Source organism: Camarhynchus parvulus, chromosome 8 (assembly GCF_901933205.1).
Source record: "Camarhynchus parvulus chromosome 8, STF_HiC, whole genome shotgun sequence".
NCBI classification, from domain to species: domain Eukaryota; kingdom Metazoa; phylum Chordata; class Aves; order Passeriformes; family Thraupidae; genus Camarhynchus; species Camarhynchus parvulus.
The window spans coordinates 21,684,910-21,698,630 of record NC_044578.1 but is presented as its reverse complement, the minus strand read 5'-3'; the positions used below and the strand labels follow the sequence as shown (position 1 = coordinate 21,698,630).

The 13,721-nt window shown below is 44.6% G+C and overlaps 1 protein-coding gene across 1 annotated transcript in view; it reads left to right on the top strand.

The window, feature by feature from the left end:
* The first annotated feature begins 615 nt into the window (after positions 1–615).
* NEK7 (NIMA related kinase 7) overlaps positions 616–13,721 on the top strand; it is a 66,908-nt gene continuing 53,802 nt past the window's right edge. The window contains exons 1-2 of the mRNA XM_030953081.1: positions 616–824; positions 11,215–11,299. Of these exons, the coding sequence (XP_030808941.1) occupies positions 11,243–11,299 (57 nt within the window). The 5' untranslated portion in view covers positions 616–824; positions 11,215–11,242. The remainder of the gene's footprint in view (positions 825–11,214; positions 11,300–13,721) is intronic.

Genomic DNA, 13,721 nt, shown 5'->3' with positions numbered 1-13,721 from the left:
GGTGGACTTTCAGGAACCTGAAAACCAGTAGTATTCTGGAATTCAGTATTTTTTTATCTACTTAAACCCAGTGCTGTTGCAAAACAGAACCTGGTGGAACAGGAGTCACCAAGAGTCTGGTATTTTTTGTTGCCGTCACTTTTATTTCTCCCAGTATAAAAAGGAGTTTGTGTCACTTCCAGCTGATGTACTCAGTTAATATCGATTGTCTCGCAGATTGACTATCACAACTCAAATACAAAATGAGCAAGTACGGCATGTTTTTAAATCAGGCAGGGCCCAGGCCTCAGAGCAGCGCTGCTCAGAACAGAAGGGCCAGTCCCTGCTCCAGAGGCCGGAGCCGGTGCTCCTCCCGCTCCCGCTCCGGGAAAGCTTCCCGTGCCCGCTGCGGAACCGCAGTGCCCGGGCCCCGCCGTGCTCCACGGCACGAACGCGCTGCGATGGGCACTCCTTGTCTCACCGCACGTACATCCCCGGCCATTTCCAGAGGTCGGCACCAGGCCCGCCGGCACCGACCGCAGCCGGCCGGGCGGACACGGCGCCTCCGGCCGGGCGGGGGGAGCGGAGCGAGGCGGGGCCGGGAGGCCGCCCCGCCCCATCCTCGGGGATGCCGGGATGTTTACGGGCCTGGCAGGAGCGGCGGGGGGCGGAGAGCAGGTCGGGGCTGCAGCCGGTGCCTGCGCTGCCGCCAGGAGCCCCGCTAGGCGCCCGCTGCCAGCGCCGGCGCGGCCCCGGGCTCGAGGCGCCGGAGAAGCTGGGGAGGAGTGGGGCCCGGTCCCGGTCCCGGTCTCCCACGCCAGAAGCAGGCGGAGCCAGGCTGCTCGGTGAGCGGGGCAGCGGCGGGACCGGGGGGTCCCGGAGCCGGGGGGTCCCGGGGATCCGGGCGGCCGAGCCGGAGCTGCCGGGGCGCTCCCCCCGTCGCGGGGGCTGCCGGCGGTCCCGCCTCCCGCCGCCGCCCATTGGCCGCGGGGCTGCGGCGCGCGGCGCCATTGGCCGCGGCGGCTGCCGCCCGCCCGCCGCACGGGGAGGGAGCGGCGCGGGGCCGGGGCGAGAAAGTTTGTGCGCGGCGCTGGGGCGGGACTGTCGCGGGCTGCGCCGCGTCCGGGGCACCGGCACCTGCCCCGCGGCCGGAGGGGCGCCGAGCCGCCGTGTACCGGCAGGACTAGCGGCGCCCTGAGCGCTCCGGTGGCGTCTCGCCCGGTGGCGGCTGTGGCCTCAGCCTGCCTGCGGCCCGGCCGCCCCCCGTGCCTCTGCCGCGCCGGACTCCTTGCGTGTCTGCCGCAGGCGGAACTGCTTTTCTTGGTGTTTCTCGTCACTTTCCCCCGGTTTCCTCCAGGCTCCCGTGCCCTCCTCTCGCTTGGGGTAGGGTGTCGGGCAGATGCTCCCGGGACAGCCCAGCCTGGGGTGCCACACGGCAGCGGTGACAGCAGCGCTGTCACCGGCTGCGAGGGGGGCAGCCCCGTCCCGGCGGGTCCGGCGGCCTCTGCCCCGGGAGGACACCGGGGCTGCCCGGCCGGGGCCCTCCCTCTGCGGTGCGGGGTTTGCGGGGCCTGGGGAGAGCTGCGGCCTGGCGGGACACGCTGGGAGTGAGGCATTCTCCGTCTGGGAGTGAGTGTCCCCTCCTTCAGCTTACCGAGCATCCAGGCTCGCTTATCCCGGTACCGGCCCCGCGTTCCTTTCAGTGTTCATGTGAACTGATCCTGCGCGGTTTTAGGGTTCAGAACGCTGTTCTTCGAGTGCAGTGTGCTTTGGTTTGCTCTGCCTTTTTTTGAGGGGCGTTTTTTGAGGAGAATGGTAAAACTACTTAAGATAATTACCGTACTTCTGATAAAATATGATGAGGGGATGTATGTTCATTAATCACACAAATATTTAATTATTGATATTAGATAAAAATTTCCTAAACGTTTTTTTCCCTTCTTGCACCAACTGAATGGTAACTTTTGTCACCTTTTGAAGTGATAGAGGTGTTTTCTCAGATTGCAGTAGTGGCATCACTTCTCAGGAAAGGTCGCATTGTGCGCAGTAATTTGGTGGAATGTACTGGATGTATTTCCTGCATAAAGTTGTATTACAAGCCTGAGATGCAGAAATTGCATGAGATACACACTTTGGATTATTAGATCGGATGATTGGATTCACAGATTGGCTAAATCAGGAAGAATGAAATTTAAAAAGTTTTGGGTTTTTTTTCGTCGGCAGTTTAGGAGAGAACTCAAGTGTTGCAGTGCTGTAGAAATGTCTATTTAAACTACAGACTTGCACTGTCATGAGAGAGATGAAATGCAGTGGAAAACAGTCATTAGTTCATGGCCTATGGAAAACTTAGGCAGAAGAAGGAAAACTGTGGTGGTAAGAAGGAGACTTACAAGCAAGTCCGGCAGCTTTAAAGTAAGAACTTAAAGCCATGTTTGTTATTTTTAAATGTTTTGATACTAAGAATAATGTTAAGAGCCTTGTTCTTTAATTTCAATACATGAAGATACTATATTTAGAAATACCTGATGTTTGGGTAGATGGCTTGTTAGACCACACTTAGAAATTGTTCACTGTAAGGATGGAGATACTGCCTTTGTCATAGATAACTTTTAGTCAGCATACTAGTTAGTCATTGCATTAAAAAAAAAACAAGAGATCAAGGAATTTTATTCAACCAAAAATCTTTTTTTGATGGTTTTATCACAGTGTCTTCCAGGGCCTACATGAATTAGATAAGTAGATTCCCATCCTCACCATGGAAAGTTGTTTCAAAAGAAGAAAAAAATCAAACATTTTAGAGTTCATTGGAAGGCCTGTGAGCAAATGAGAAAGTCAGATGAAAAATAAAGTCAGGCAGGAAGTCAGTTGCTCATTTTACTGTGACCTGTGGTATCTTCTGTGTTGTAAGACAGAGCCAGCCCCTCTTTAAGCTCAGTTGCACAAAACGTAGTGCTGTGTATTTGTGCACAGAGACATTTGTTGAGGCAGTTTGTTCATAAATACACCCCCCATGTGTAATAAACTTAGTGCAGTACTCTCTGCCTTTATACTGATGCTAAATTCAGCTTATCACTATCAGTGCCTTGCTGCCTTCTGAAGTTGGACGTTGTTCCAAACATCTGTGCTGGATGCTTGGTTGAGTTCACCTTACATTGGAAAGTCCCCTAGGAACAGTCCAACTGCACTAACTTCTTCTCTACCTCCAAGGGATTTTTTTGGTGATTTGGTGTTTATCTGAAAATCCCTTCTGATTTAGGATTTAGGAGATGATGACATTATCCCATGAAGGTTAATACTGTGGGTAGTTTTAGGAGTTAACTGACTAATTTCCAGAGAATTTGTTCAGTTTATCTGCGTTCCATGTGCTTTGCAAATGAGATGAAAATAACTGACCAAAATACCAAAGTAGTGATACGGGCAGCCTTTAGAACACTGATTTGCTGTATTTATCACCATTTCACTTCCCTAGCCACATGGGAAGGAACTGAGCCCCAGACTGAAGTACATCATACCACTTTTTGTTTCCCTAATAAGTATTAAAGCGATTCTTCCTGTCACATTAGTTTAAAAAGCTGCAGAGAAGCAATGCTGTGAAAATGAGTTGCTTTTTTGGTGAACAGACTCTTGTGCATTTGTCTCAGGCATGTAAAACAAATCTGCGATTCAGTTGTGATTTTTGTAGCTAGAAAATGTGCAGTATTTCAAGTGCCATTGTAACGTGTTAGGCATATAGCACTTATTTATGCAAGGGAATTTGTTATAAAATTTTAAACAACACATTAAAAAGAGGAATTTGTAAGAAAATACTGTGAACAATCATGTTAAAACCTGATTGCATGTGGTTAATCTTGTGATATTAGTGACTTTTGTATTGGATTATAGATGGCAAAGTAAATAGACTGTTTGCATCATGTGGCATTTGGGAGTCTGCATTCAAGCCTCTTCAAGCTGCTTGGAATGATTTATAGCAAAGTTATTGCAGTCTTATTTAATAGCTGTGTTTATGTTGGACCAGATGAATTATTTTACAATGTCATAAAAGTTCATGTAGATCTTGTAGATTAGATTGTTGCTGAAGCCTTTGGGAGATATTTGAATTAGGTGCTGTGAAGTATTGATGAACCAGTCTTTCTCAGTTCATTTCAATTTTCTGTAGTTAGAGAACAGAGTTTACAAAATTACTCATTCTTTGATAGCTGGAAGGCAAAAGTATCACAGGTGAACTAGAAGTTGCTTCTAAAAATAAGTAAAAACTTGTGGTGGGAAAACACATAGCCTTCTGCCCTGTAGAGGCCCTTCTTCTGTACCCTTTTTGTCCTCATCTGAGAGCAAATCCAAAAAAGGAGTTGTCTTTGCAGCAGTGAATTTCCAGTCCTTGCCCTGACTGAGATTCAGAACTGTGTGTTGGGTATATGGGCTGTGTGTGAGCTTTGCAGAGACCTGCAGGACCTGAGGAGCAGCCTGCAGACAGTGTCCCGTGTACTGCTGGTCATTGGGGGTGCTCCACAGCCACACGTGGATCCTGCAGCTTTTAAACAGTGGTGGTTTGATGTAAAACATAGAAACAGCTGCAGACTGGAGTGTTGGCTTGCCTCTGAAGTGAGTGTGCTGGCTGCTGCCTGCCTTGCTTCTGGACCCAGGGATCCTGGATCACTCACTGCTTTCAGGAGTCAGGGGTAATGCTGCTCAGAGGTTCACAGAAGGCCTGTTAAACATGGCTGGTGTTTATTTTCTGATTCTTTATAATGCTTCATCCATTGAATCATCTTTGGGGTAGCAGATTTTAAACCAGATATTACAGATAATTTTTTTCAGCTTGAGAGTGTGCATCTAATGCCTGCAGTAGGATGTCTTGCACTGTTTTCTAAGATACTGAGACATTTCTTTGAGGAGTGTGTGGAATTTATTGTTAAATGTGTTCTACTCCACGTGTAGCGACTTGGACATTGTCAGCCAGAGTTGTTGCACGCTTGTGTCCACCCAGTCTTCTAATTGGGATGTATTTTCCCTGTGCTTAGCCACAGTGGGTTTATCTGACAGTGCTTCCACTCTTTTCATTTGTCTTGTGTTTTTAACTCTTGTGTGAAGATCAGCTGTTTACACTTTTAGTAAAATCTCTTCAGCATCTCTTTATGAATAATTTGCTTTTATAGGTGTGTTTAAAGTTGTGCCTTCATTAGGACTCCCTCTCTTGTGTGTGAGAGCTGTGAGGTTTTGCACCTGTAAGGGTTTCTAAATCATGTTTTAGCTTCCTTTATCTGAACATCTTAGTTTTTGGGGTTTTTTCCTCCTTTTAGTTTCTTTTCCTTTTTCCAGTTTAACTTGTTATTCTTATTTATGTTCCTTCTGTTAATTTTGTTTCCTAGTTCTACTTTCCTAAACAGTATTTTGTTGACAAAACTCTTGGGTTGGTGTTGAGTGACTTGCCTTCTCTCAGTGAATTGCCTTCTCTCTGTCTGATGCTTGCCTTGTTGTTGCAGCTTTTTGAAGTGCTTGTTCACCTCCCTACCGAGGACAAAGCACAGTAAAATGTGGTGAGCTAACTTAGTAGCACACTGTTGCCAGAGGGAAGATGTTCTGTTTCTTCTGCAGTCCCTTACCTACATCTCCCATCCCTGAACTTCCCCTTCTTACTTTTTTCTCTGGTGCTCAGCAGAGTGCCCCACGTGTTGGGCCAAGAAAGTGAGAGAAAGAAAGATCTTTGGTGTCACTGAGCTGTTAGATTGACTTGTGTAATTTCATGCTAGAGATGTAATTTGGCAGTAGATTCAGCTGATCCAAGTTAGCTGGGGCTGGAGCAGTCCTGTATCTTCCCCTCTCTCTTTTGCCATCACAGTTCTGTCCTTGTCTCTGCAATGCTACGATTCTGGGAACTGAACTGGGAAAAAGTGACTTGGTCAAGGTTAGTTCTCAGCGAGTTTCACTCTGCTTACCAGGAGTCTGGATAGCCACGGCAGCCCCACTGGAAGGAAGAGGGTTTGGGAGTCATGGCTGAGGCAGGGAAGGGGCAGCATCCCATCCTCTGTTCACCCTTAGAGCTGCTCACTTACTGGTGCAGGAGTACAGCCTGCTGTGGTATGGGCTGAGGCTTTGCTTTCTAGATGGTATCATGGTTAAATACAGTGCATTGTTCCCTGCAATACTTCTCACTGTGACATTATTATCGTCTACCTATCCCCTTTATAATTGGCTATTGAGTATGAAGAAATAGGTTATCAAATTTCTTTCAGGTGAATAGAAACTAAATGAAGAATGTAGAAGCTTGCTGCTCAAGCAGTTTCAGTTCCTGTTTCTTTTTCAGTTCATAAGAAATAACAAACAAACAGTTCAATAAAGGGCAAGTCAGTGCATGTATAACCCTTTGGGAGCACCTTGCATGATAAGCAATTTACTTGAGTGACACAACTGTAATGGAGAGGGAGAAGTAAACAAACTAACTTTTTAAATTGTGCAAATGAAGAGGAATGGAAGCAGACTTGTGAAGCAGGAGAGCTTTGACTTTCATCTTCTAATCAGACTGCACTGACAGAGCAAACTCTTAGTAGCTGGGGAATGACAGTGAGTGGCATGTGGGTTTTCAGGGTTGGAGTGAAAATAAGCTTGGTGAGTTAGGCCAAATGGATGAGAAAATTGTGTACGAACTCTTGGTGTATTCCCTTACTTTCTTCCTAAAGGATTATTTGTGTATAATGATCTGCTGCTCCTGCTCTTGCTAAAACTTACTTTTACCCCAGATTAACTGTCTGTGTGTTTTTTTACTGCTTTGACTAGACTGCCCATGAGTAGGGAATTTGGACATAAATTTGCTGGAAAATGCAGTATTCCCAATTAGGTAGTTAATATCTGCCTGTAGATTAACAGCTGCTGGGAACTTGTATTGTTCAGATTCAGGGTTGTCCCTACAGAGGGGAGGAATGACTTGGCATCCTGTGGGGAGTATTGATCTGGGTTTTAGAAACTGCTTCTAAAATTAAAACTAATCTTTCTTGAATATGGATGTATATGGATCTATGCTGAATTGCTTTCAGTGCTTTAAAGTTGCATATACAGCTCTCCGATGTGGATGCTTTTGCAGAGAATTTGACAAATGATATGTGTTTTCCACACTTTAGAAGACATTTTGGGGTTTTTGGACAATGTGAAGCAGATATTACAAGTACTGGACAGTGGTAAAAAGGAAATATTCTATGTACATACACAGTTAGGTATAGGTACATAATCTGTGTACAGTTGTGTACACATATCTTAATATGCATATATATATAATGTTTATATGTATTTATGTATGTATACTAGTAGGGATATGTGACATTTTATTGTGATAATGGTGAACTTGAATATTCCAGTACCGAGTCTGCTTTGTCCCTTGTCAGTTAGTCTTGGCAGACTAACTTCAAGGGGGTGTCAGTTTAAATGCATTTTGCATTATTAATGCATACATATAAAATATATGTAAATACAAACATCATAAATTGCAGCCTGCCCCTGAGTTGCCAGCAGTGAGTGGGTGCTGAAGAGTTTGATCAACGTTGATGACCTGACAAAGTGTGGGCTGAGTTTGACCACCAAGCCAGTTCCCTCCAGTGGCCAAGTTTTTGCCTTAAAGAGGTAGAGAATGACTTGAGCAGTCTACCTTACAAAGCAGTTCTGCGGCTGTTTTTTGCCCTGAAGTGCCACGCTGTTACTGCTGGGTGTGAAGTTTGTCTCGCCCTGCCAGGTCTGTGCCTGTGGCACTGGGAGGTTGTGGCAGTGTGACTGCAGGTGGCATAGAGCAGGGCTGGAATGGGGCTGGCACGCCTGGGCTCCCTGGCACACCCTGCTGGATTAGTGCTGCGGTGGGCACAGGAATTGGGTGTCGGCTGCTCAGAAAGGCACTTGGAAATCTAAACCCTTGTTTCCACAGCACTCTGCTTTTTTAGGTTCAACCAGGGGGACTGTTTGTATGTTCTACCTACGTTTAAATTGTTCTTTTGGGTAACCGAGTCTCAACATGTGATATAAGCAATGGAAATATTGTATTCTTACATGGAAACATAGTATTGATATGTGTTGTTGGTTTCCCTCCCCCCACCCCACAGCTGAGGCTGATCCTTATCTTTAAATTTAGTAAAGACAGATGAGAAGTTTGTTGATCTAAAATTTTTCATTTTAAATCCATGTTAGATTGAAGAATCTAACTTTTCACAAAATTTACAAGAAAATTATTTACAAAAAATAGTTGTTCCGGAAGAGCCTTGTCTTTAACTTAACTAAATTAATGGTTATAGTAAAAACTGAAAATATCTGCCTTAATTGGTGGTGTAATCCAGAAGTAAACACAGTACATTCCATTCTTTGAGAACAGCCAAATTGACTGTGTCCCTGATCAGCACATCCTGAACCAGTGTAACTGTGTTTCTCTGTGTTAGCCATTACGTGGAGTAGTTACAGCTATATTTTGCAGAAGAAAAAAAAGAAGACTGAGCTTCTCAGATTCTCAGCAGAACTGTAACATTCTGAGCATTCATTTAAGTATATGCTCTTTTCCTAAAGTATAGCTGTTTCTGCTTTGACATTGATTACTGTATGTTCTCACTTAAGATGCAAAATTGACAAACAAGTGCATAGCAAGTAGCTAATGGAAACCATGTATATTGAGACTATTAATGATGTTTGCTACAGGAAAACGTATTTTTTTTGTTGTTGAAGAACTGCCATCTGTTAAAGCAATAACATTTTTGCCTAAATACTGTATGAATTCAGTGTGAATGCTTTATGGACTTGGAGCTATGAAACTAGTTCTTAAAAAGCGTGTTTCATGTGATTAAGTAGTGCATTTAATCTTTTTCTTCTGGAATAGTCTGATCATGTTTTTAAAGACATAGTTGCTAGACTTAAGTCACAAGGATTTCAAGTTTTTCCTAGGTTTCCTTTTTTAAATATTATTTTAGGATACATTTGAGTGAAATGGAAGCAATGAGCTCTGGCTCCTGTTGAGGAGTGACTCCTCTGCTCTGCTTGCCCTGACAGCTGTGGGTAGTCAGCCCTGCCTCTCCTCTGGCAGGCTGCTGGAAAGCACCTGGAAAGCTGAGTGCTGCCTGTGGGATGGGAGCTTGGGTGTGGGAGTGTGCTCCTGCCTCTTGGGCTGCTTTGTATCTGTGTGATCTTCAGATGTGTGGGCAGAGAGCCAGAGCTCTGACAGGTGGCCACTGGGGAAGTGAATGAGGACAGCCAGGCCTGTTTGTGAAGGAAGGAAAAGGTGTTACCTCCATTTCAGGCACTTGGAGTTTGATGGTCTGACCTACAGGTGAGGGCTTCTTTTCTGCCTTGTGGAGTAAGAGGAGTTGCTGTGCCCATGTGATTTCAAATGAAAAATTGGTCCTGTTGTCTGTATCCCCAGTATTGGTGTCCTAGTGCTGGCTGGAAGATTGCCTGGTCAGTGGTGTGCACTAGCTCTGGCAGCTGACTTCCCTTTTCTCAGCATGGTCATTCTGACAGTCTTGGAAATCTTGGCATTACTACCTCCTCTTCTCCGCTTCTCACTGTAGTTTGATAATTGATTTTTTTTCTGTTGACCTGCCTGAAATTGCTTTTTTTGGATCTGCTTTGTCTTTGAATCAGTTACAGGTAATACAGAACAACAGGGAGCCCCAAGCTGTGTGCTTTGTATGGAAGTGTGATGGATGGGAAGGCAAAGCCTAAGGGGACCTTTGGTTGCTCTGAGTGTGGCTGTGGTTGGGTGTCAGGAATTGCTGATGGAGCTGGGATGGCAGGTGGGTGACTGCTTTCAATGGGCCAGGGAGAGCAGATCACTAATGATTTGTTTGTGTATGCTGTCCATTGCTTACTACTACACAAGGGCAGCGCACAAGAAACTGCAGAGCTGCCTGGTGACTCTTTTGTCTGTTGGGGATCTTACCACAACAATACTGTAAGAGTGGCAGCAGTGCAGCAAGCACAAGCCATTCATTAGTTTCTTGAATATTTTGCGATTGCCTTTGAAAAGCTTTTCTAAGATTTTCTGTTTTCTGTTGAGAGTTATTTCTAACCCTTTGAATAGTCTAGAGAAATTACTGGGAAGATTTGCATGTGTTTTAACAGCTGCAGGAATCTGTGTGGAGTGTAAATAGCTTTGTATGTGGAAGTACATAGGTTTAGCAGAATAAATTTATTACAGGAAATTTCCTCGTGTTAAACATTTAGTGGTGTCAGAAAACATGTTCTGTGTCTGTCTGTCTCTAGAACATTCAGGATTTGGAGCAGGGAATAAGAAAACAATAAATTGAAAGCAAGGATAATATCCCAGTCAGACACATGATTCTTGTTCCTCTGAAGGCCTTGGCAGGTTTGACCAGGTAGTAGGCAGGGATGCTTCATCTTTGTGTGATGAAAAAGTTGTTCAGGCCTTGCCTCTTACTTGTATGAAAGCTTATTTCATTGTTTGGCTTTGGAGCTGCTGGTGAACTTGTGTTGTCTTCATCTGAACAGGGCATGCCCTTGTGGGCATCAGTAGCACTGGCTGCTGCACCTCCTCCTCTCCAGGGATGCCTAAGAAAGGATGCACTTAGTTGAGGGGAAAAAAAATCTTATGAGCATTTGCATTTTTGTCTGTCCTGTTTTTACTGCTAATGGTTCAGTGCATTTTGCAGCTCTTATTACTGGTCAAAGCCTTGTGTGTCTGTCTTGGGAATGTGGCAGGCATCTTTCCTCCCATCTTACTGATGGGAAATGAGAAGTTCACAGTATTCCAAAGGCCTCTTAACTAGCTTGTCAGAATGTACTGTGTACATGCTTAGCTTTTTTTCTGTTTGGATGGAACTAATTTTGCATACTCCTAAAACCTGCAGATAAATCAATGCAATGCAGTATGTGTGCTGCAGTTGTTACTCTTCTGCTGATCTGCTATTTGCCCTGCTGCCTGTGGGTCAGACATCTACATAGTTAATTAGACACATGGTTGGTGCCCCTGAAGAGTAATGGGATGATGCAGCTTTTATCAGGAAGAGTCATTTGTCTGGTGCAAGTAGTTTTAATTCACATTATTAATAATAAATTCAGATGCCTATAGTGATTTTTTAAATTTCATAGAACAGCTAAACATAAGAAAACCTCCTTTCCCATACACTGCAGAGCTAGTTAAATGTTCCTAAACTCAAGCTACAATTGAGATGATTAATTCCTTTGTTCTTCTGCTGATGTTCATTAATCATAAATACTGGCTGAATTACAGTGTAATGACTGTGTTTTTCTTTTCAGGACATAAGGGATATTGCTGCTTGATAGAATGGATGAACAATCACAAGGAATGCAGGGGCCTACGGCTCCACCATTTCAGCCACAGGTACCTATATCTGGGGTTTTTTAACTGTAACTCATTTCTTAAATAGGGATAACATTGTTTCTTGTGATAACAGTGAAACTGTGAATGCATAGAATGTATTTTCATGATCTTGAAATGAATTCTGTATCAGTCCAGTAATCCATAGAAAATAACTGGTTTTAATTTTTGCCTCCTGCTGCTTCACTGACTTTGGGAAGTTGGAGTTGTAGTGTGAGGAGGAAGCAAAGAGGAGTACAGTTGTTTCCTTAAGAAATGTTGAGTTGTTAAACACTGTTTCAAAATTGTATCCAAAATACCCTATTTATTTCAGGCTGTTGGCTTTACCCACATCTTCTTACGCCACCTGACAGTGATACTGTATGAATTTCTGCCATTACGTTGACAGAAATGTAATGGTTGAAACCAGGCATCAGGTTTCAACTCCACAACCTCCCTGGACCACCTCCCTTTTGCTGTCACCCTCACAGTGAAAAACATCTTTCCTGATGTTCAGATGAAACCTTCAGTGTTTCAGCCTGTGCCCATCACCTCTTGTTCTGTCACGGGGCACTGCTGAAGGAATCCTGACTCTGTATTTTAACATGTGTTTTTCAGGAATTTGAGCCTGTTGATGAGATTCCCCCTGAATCTTCTCTTCTGTAGGCTGGATGTTGCCAGTGCTGTCAGCCCTTCCCCCTGTGATCTGTGCTGCAGAGCCCTGGTCGCTTTCTCCAGTCTGTCTGTGTAGGGTGGCCCAGAGCTGGGTGCAGCACTCCAGGTGTGCTCCTGCCAGTGTGGAGCAGAGGGGAAGGATCTTCTCTCTCTTCCTGCTCCTGGCACCACTCTCCAAATGCAGCCCAGGACATCCCTGTCCACCATGGAGTGCATTGCTGGCCCCTGTTTGTGTTGGTGTCCAGTGGGACCCCATGGCTGGCCTGTGGGGCTGGTTTGCAGCAGGTCAGTGCCCAGTGTTCCTGCTGCATTTTGGGGTTATCACAGCCCATGTGTGGGGCTTCCCACTTCCCTGTGGTGAATTGTGTGAGGCTCCTGGCGGCCCATTTGTGCAGCCTGCCAGGGTCCCCTGGGATGACATCACAACCCTCTGCTCCATCCGGTCCTCCCAGTTTGTGTCATCAGCAAACTTTGAGATCATACTTGGCCCCATTATCCAGATCATTAAAGATGGTGTTGATCAATACTGGACTGAACCCATTATTGATTGCTGAGGTACACTGCAGGCTGCAGTCCTCCACCCACAGTCAGTGCTATCAGAAACTCATTTGCTATTTGGAATCAAGTGCCTGAAAGCTCCATCAGAGTTTGTTATCTGTGAAGTTAAAACACTGCACTCCCTTACATCACAAGGATGTTTTGGGATTGCAGATAGTACTCCCAAACTGCTTCCATATTGTAAAAAGGTTATGGAGGAAGATAGAAAATTGTGGATTAGCATTCTCAGGCAGTAGACTCTTAAATTCTAGAACTTCTGTGAGAGTAGAATGAGAGCATTTTAGCATCTAAATAGAGAAAAGCATTAATCTCTTACTAGACCTGAAAAACCATAAACTGAAGGCCGCATATACATCCCTTACTTCTTGGAGTTTTGTTTGTTTTTTGTTTGGGGTGTGGTTTTTTGTTTGTTTTGGCATTCCCAAAGCTGAAGAACAGTGGTTTATTAAGTCTCTTCTTATATGGAATCTTTGCTCAGCATTGCTATTCTGCTCTGTTTCCTTGTTTGCCTGTATTCCCCTCAAAATGAGGACTCGTAGCCCTGTGCAGTATTCAGTGTACACACAGTGGATTTAAGTAGTGAAACATTTTGTTGTCTGTTTCATTCAGTTGCTTTTCCTAAAGATGTCTGACTTGCCTTTTGGTGGTAACTGACCAATCAGTTTAACTTTTCATGGAAGTTTTCCCATGGTGTTGTGTAAACCTTTTTCCTGTGTGGTAATAGCTGATGTAAAAGCAATGATTCACAGTCTTTAGGGTGATATTTCCCATTAAGTTTTGCATTGGTAACCTTGAGATGTTAGTATTGAGTAGCAGGGTGAAAATCTAAGGGAATCTTCTGTAAGGCTTTGCAGCCATATTTTCTGCTGGTTTTCCGGATAAATTGGGAATCTAAAGAAACTTTATTGCAGCTTTATATGCCTTGAATAGAGTAGTTTCCTTTGGGATTTCACTGGTAACTTCTCCAAGAAAATAACTTTTCTGCTGCTGTTTCTCATCTTGGAGCTGGCTGTTGGTCTGCTTAATGTTCTCTCTCAACCTGAGTGAGCTTAGTTTTATAGCTTAGGAATCCTCACTGAAGGAACGTGGCTTAACATTTTTAGAAATGTGTGGTGTGATTTCTTCAACAGAAAAGCCCAGTTAGGAAATACCTGTCTGACTCCACTCTTAACTGCTTATTGGAATCTCTAAATTGTTTCAATCCATCTGTTTT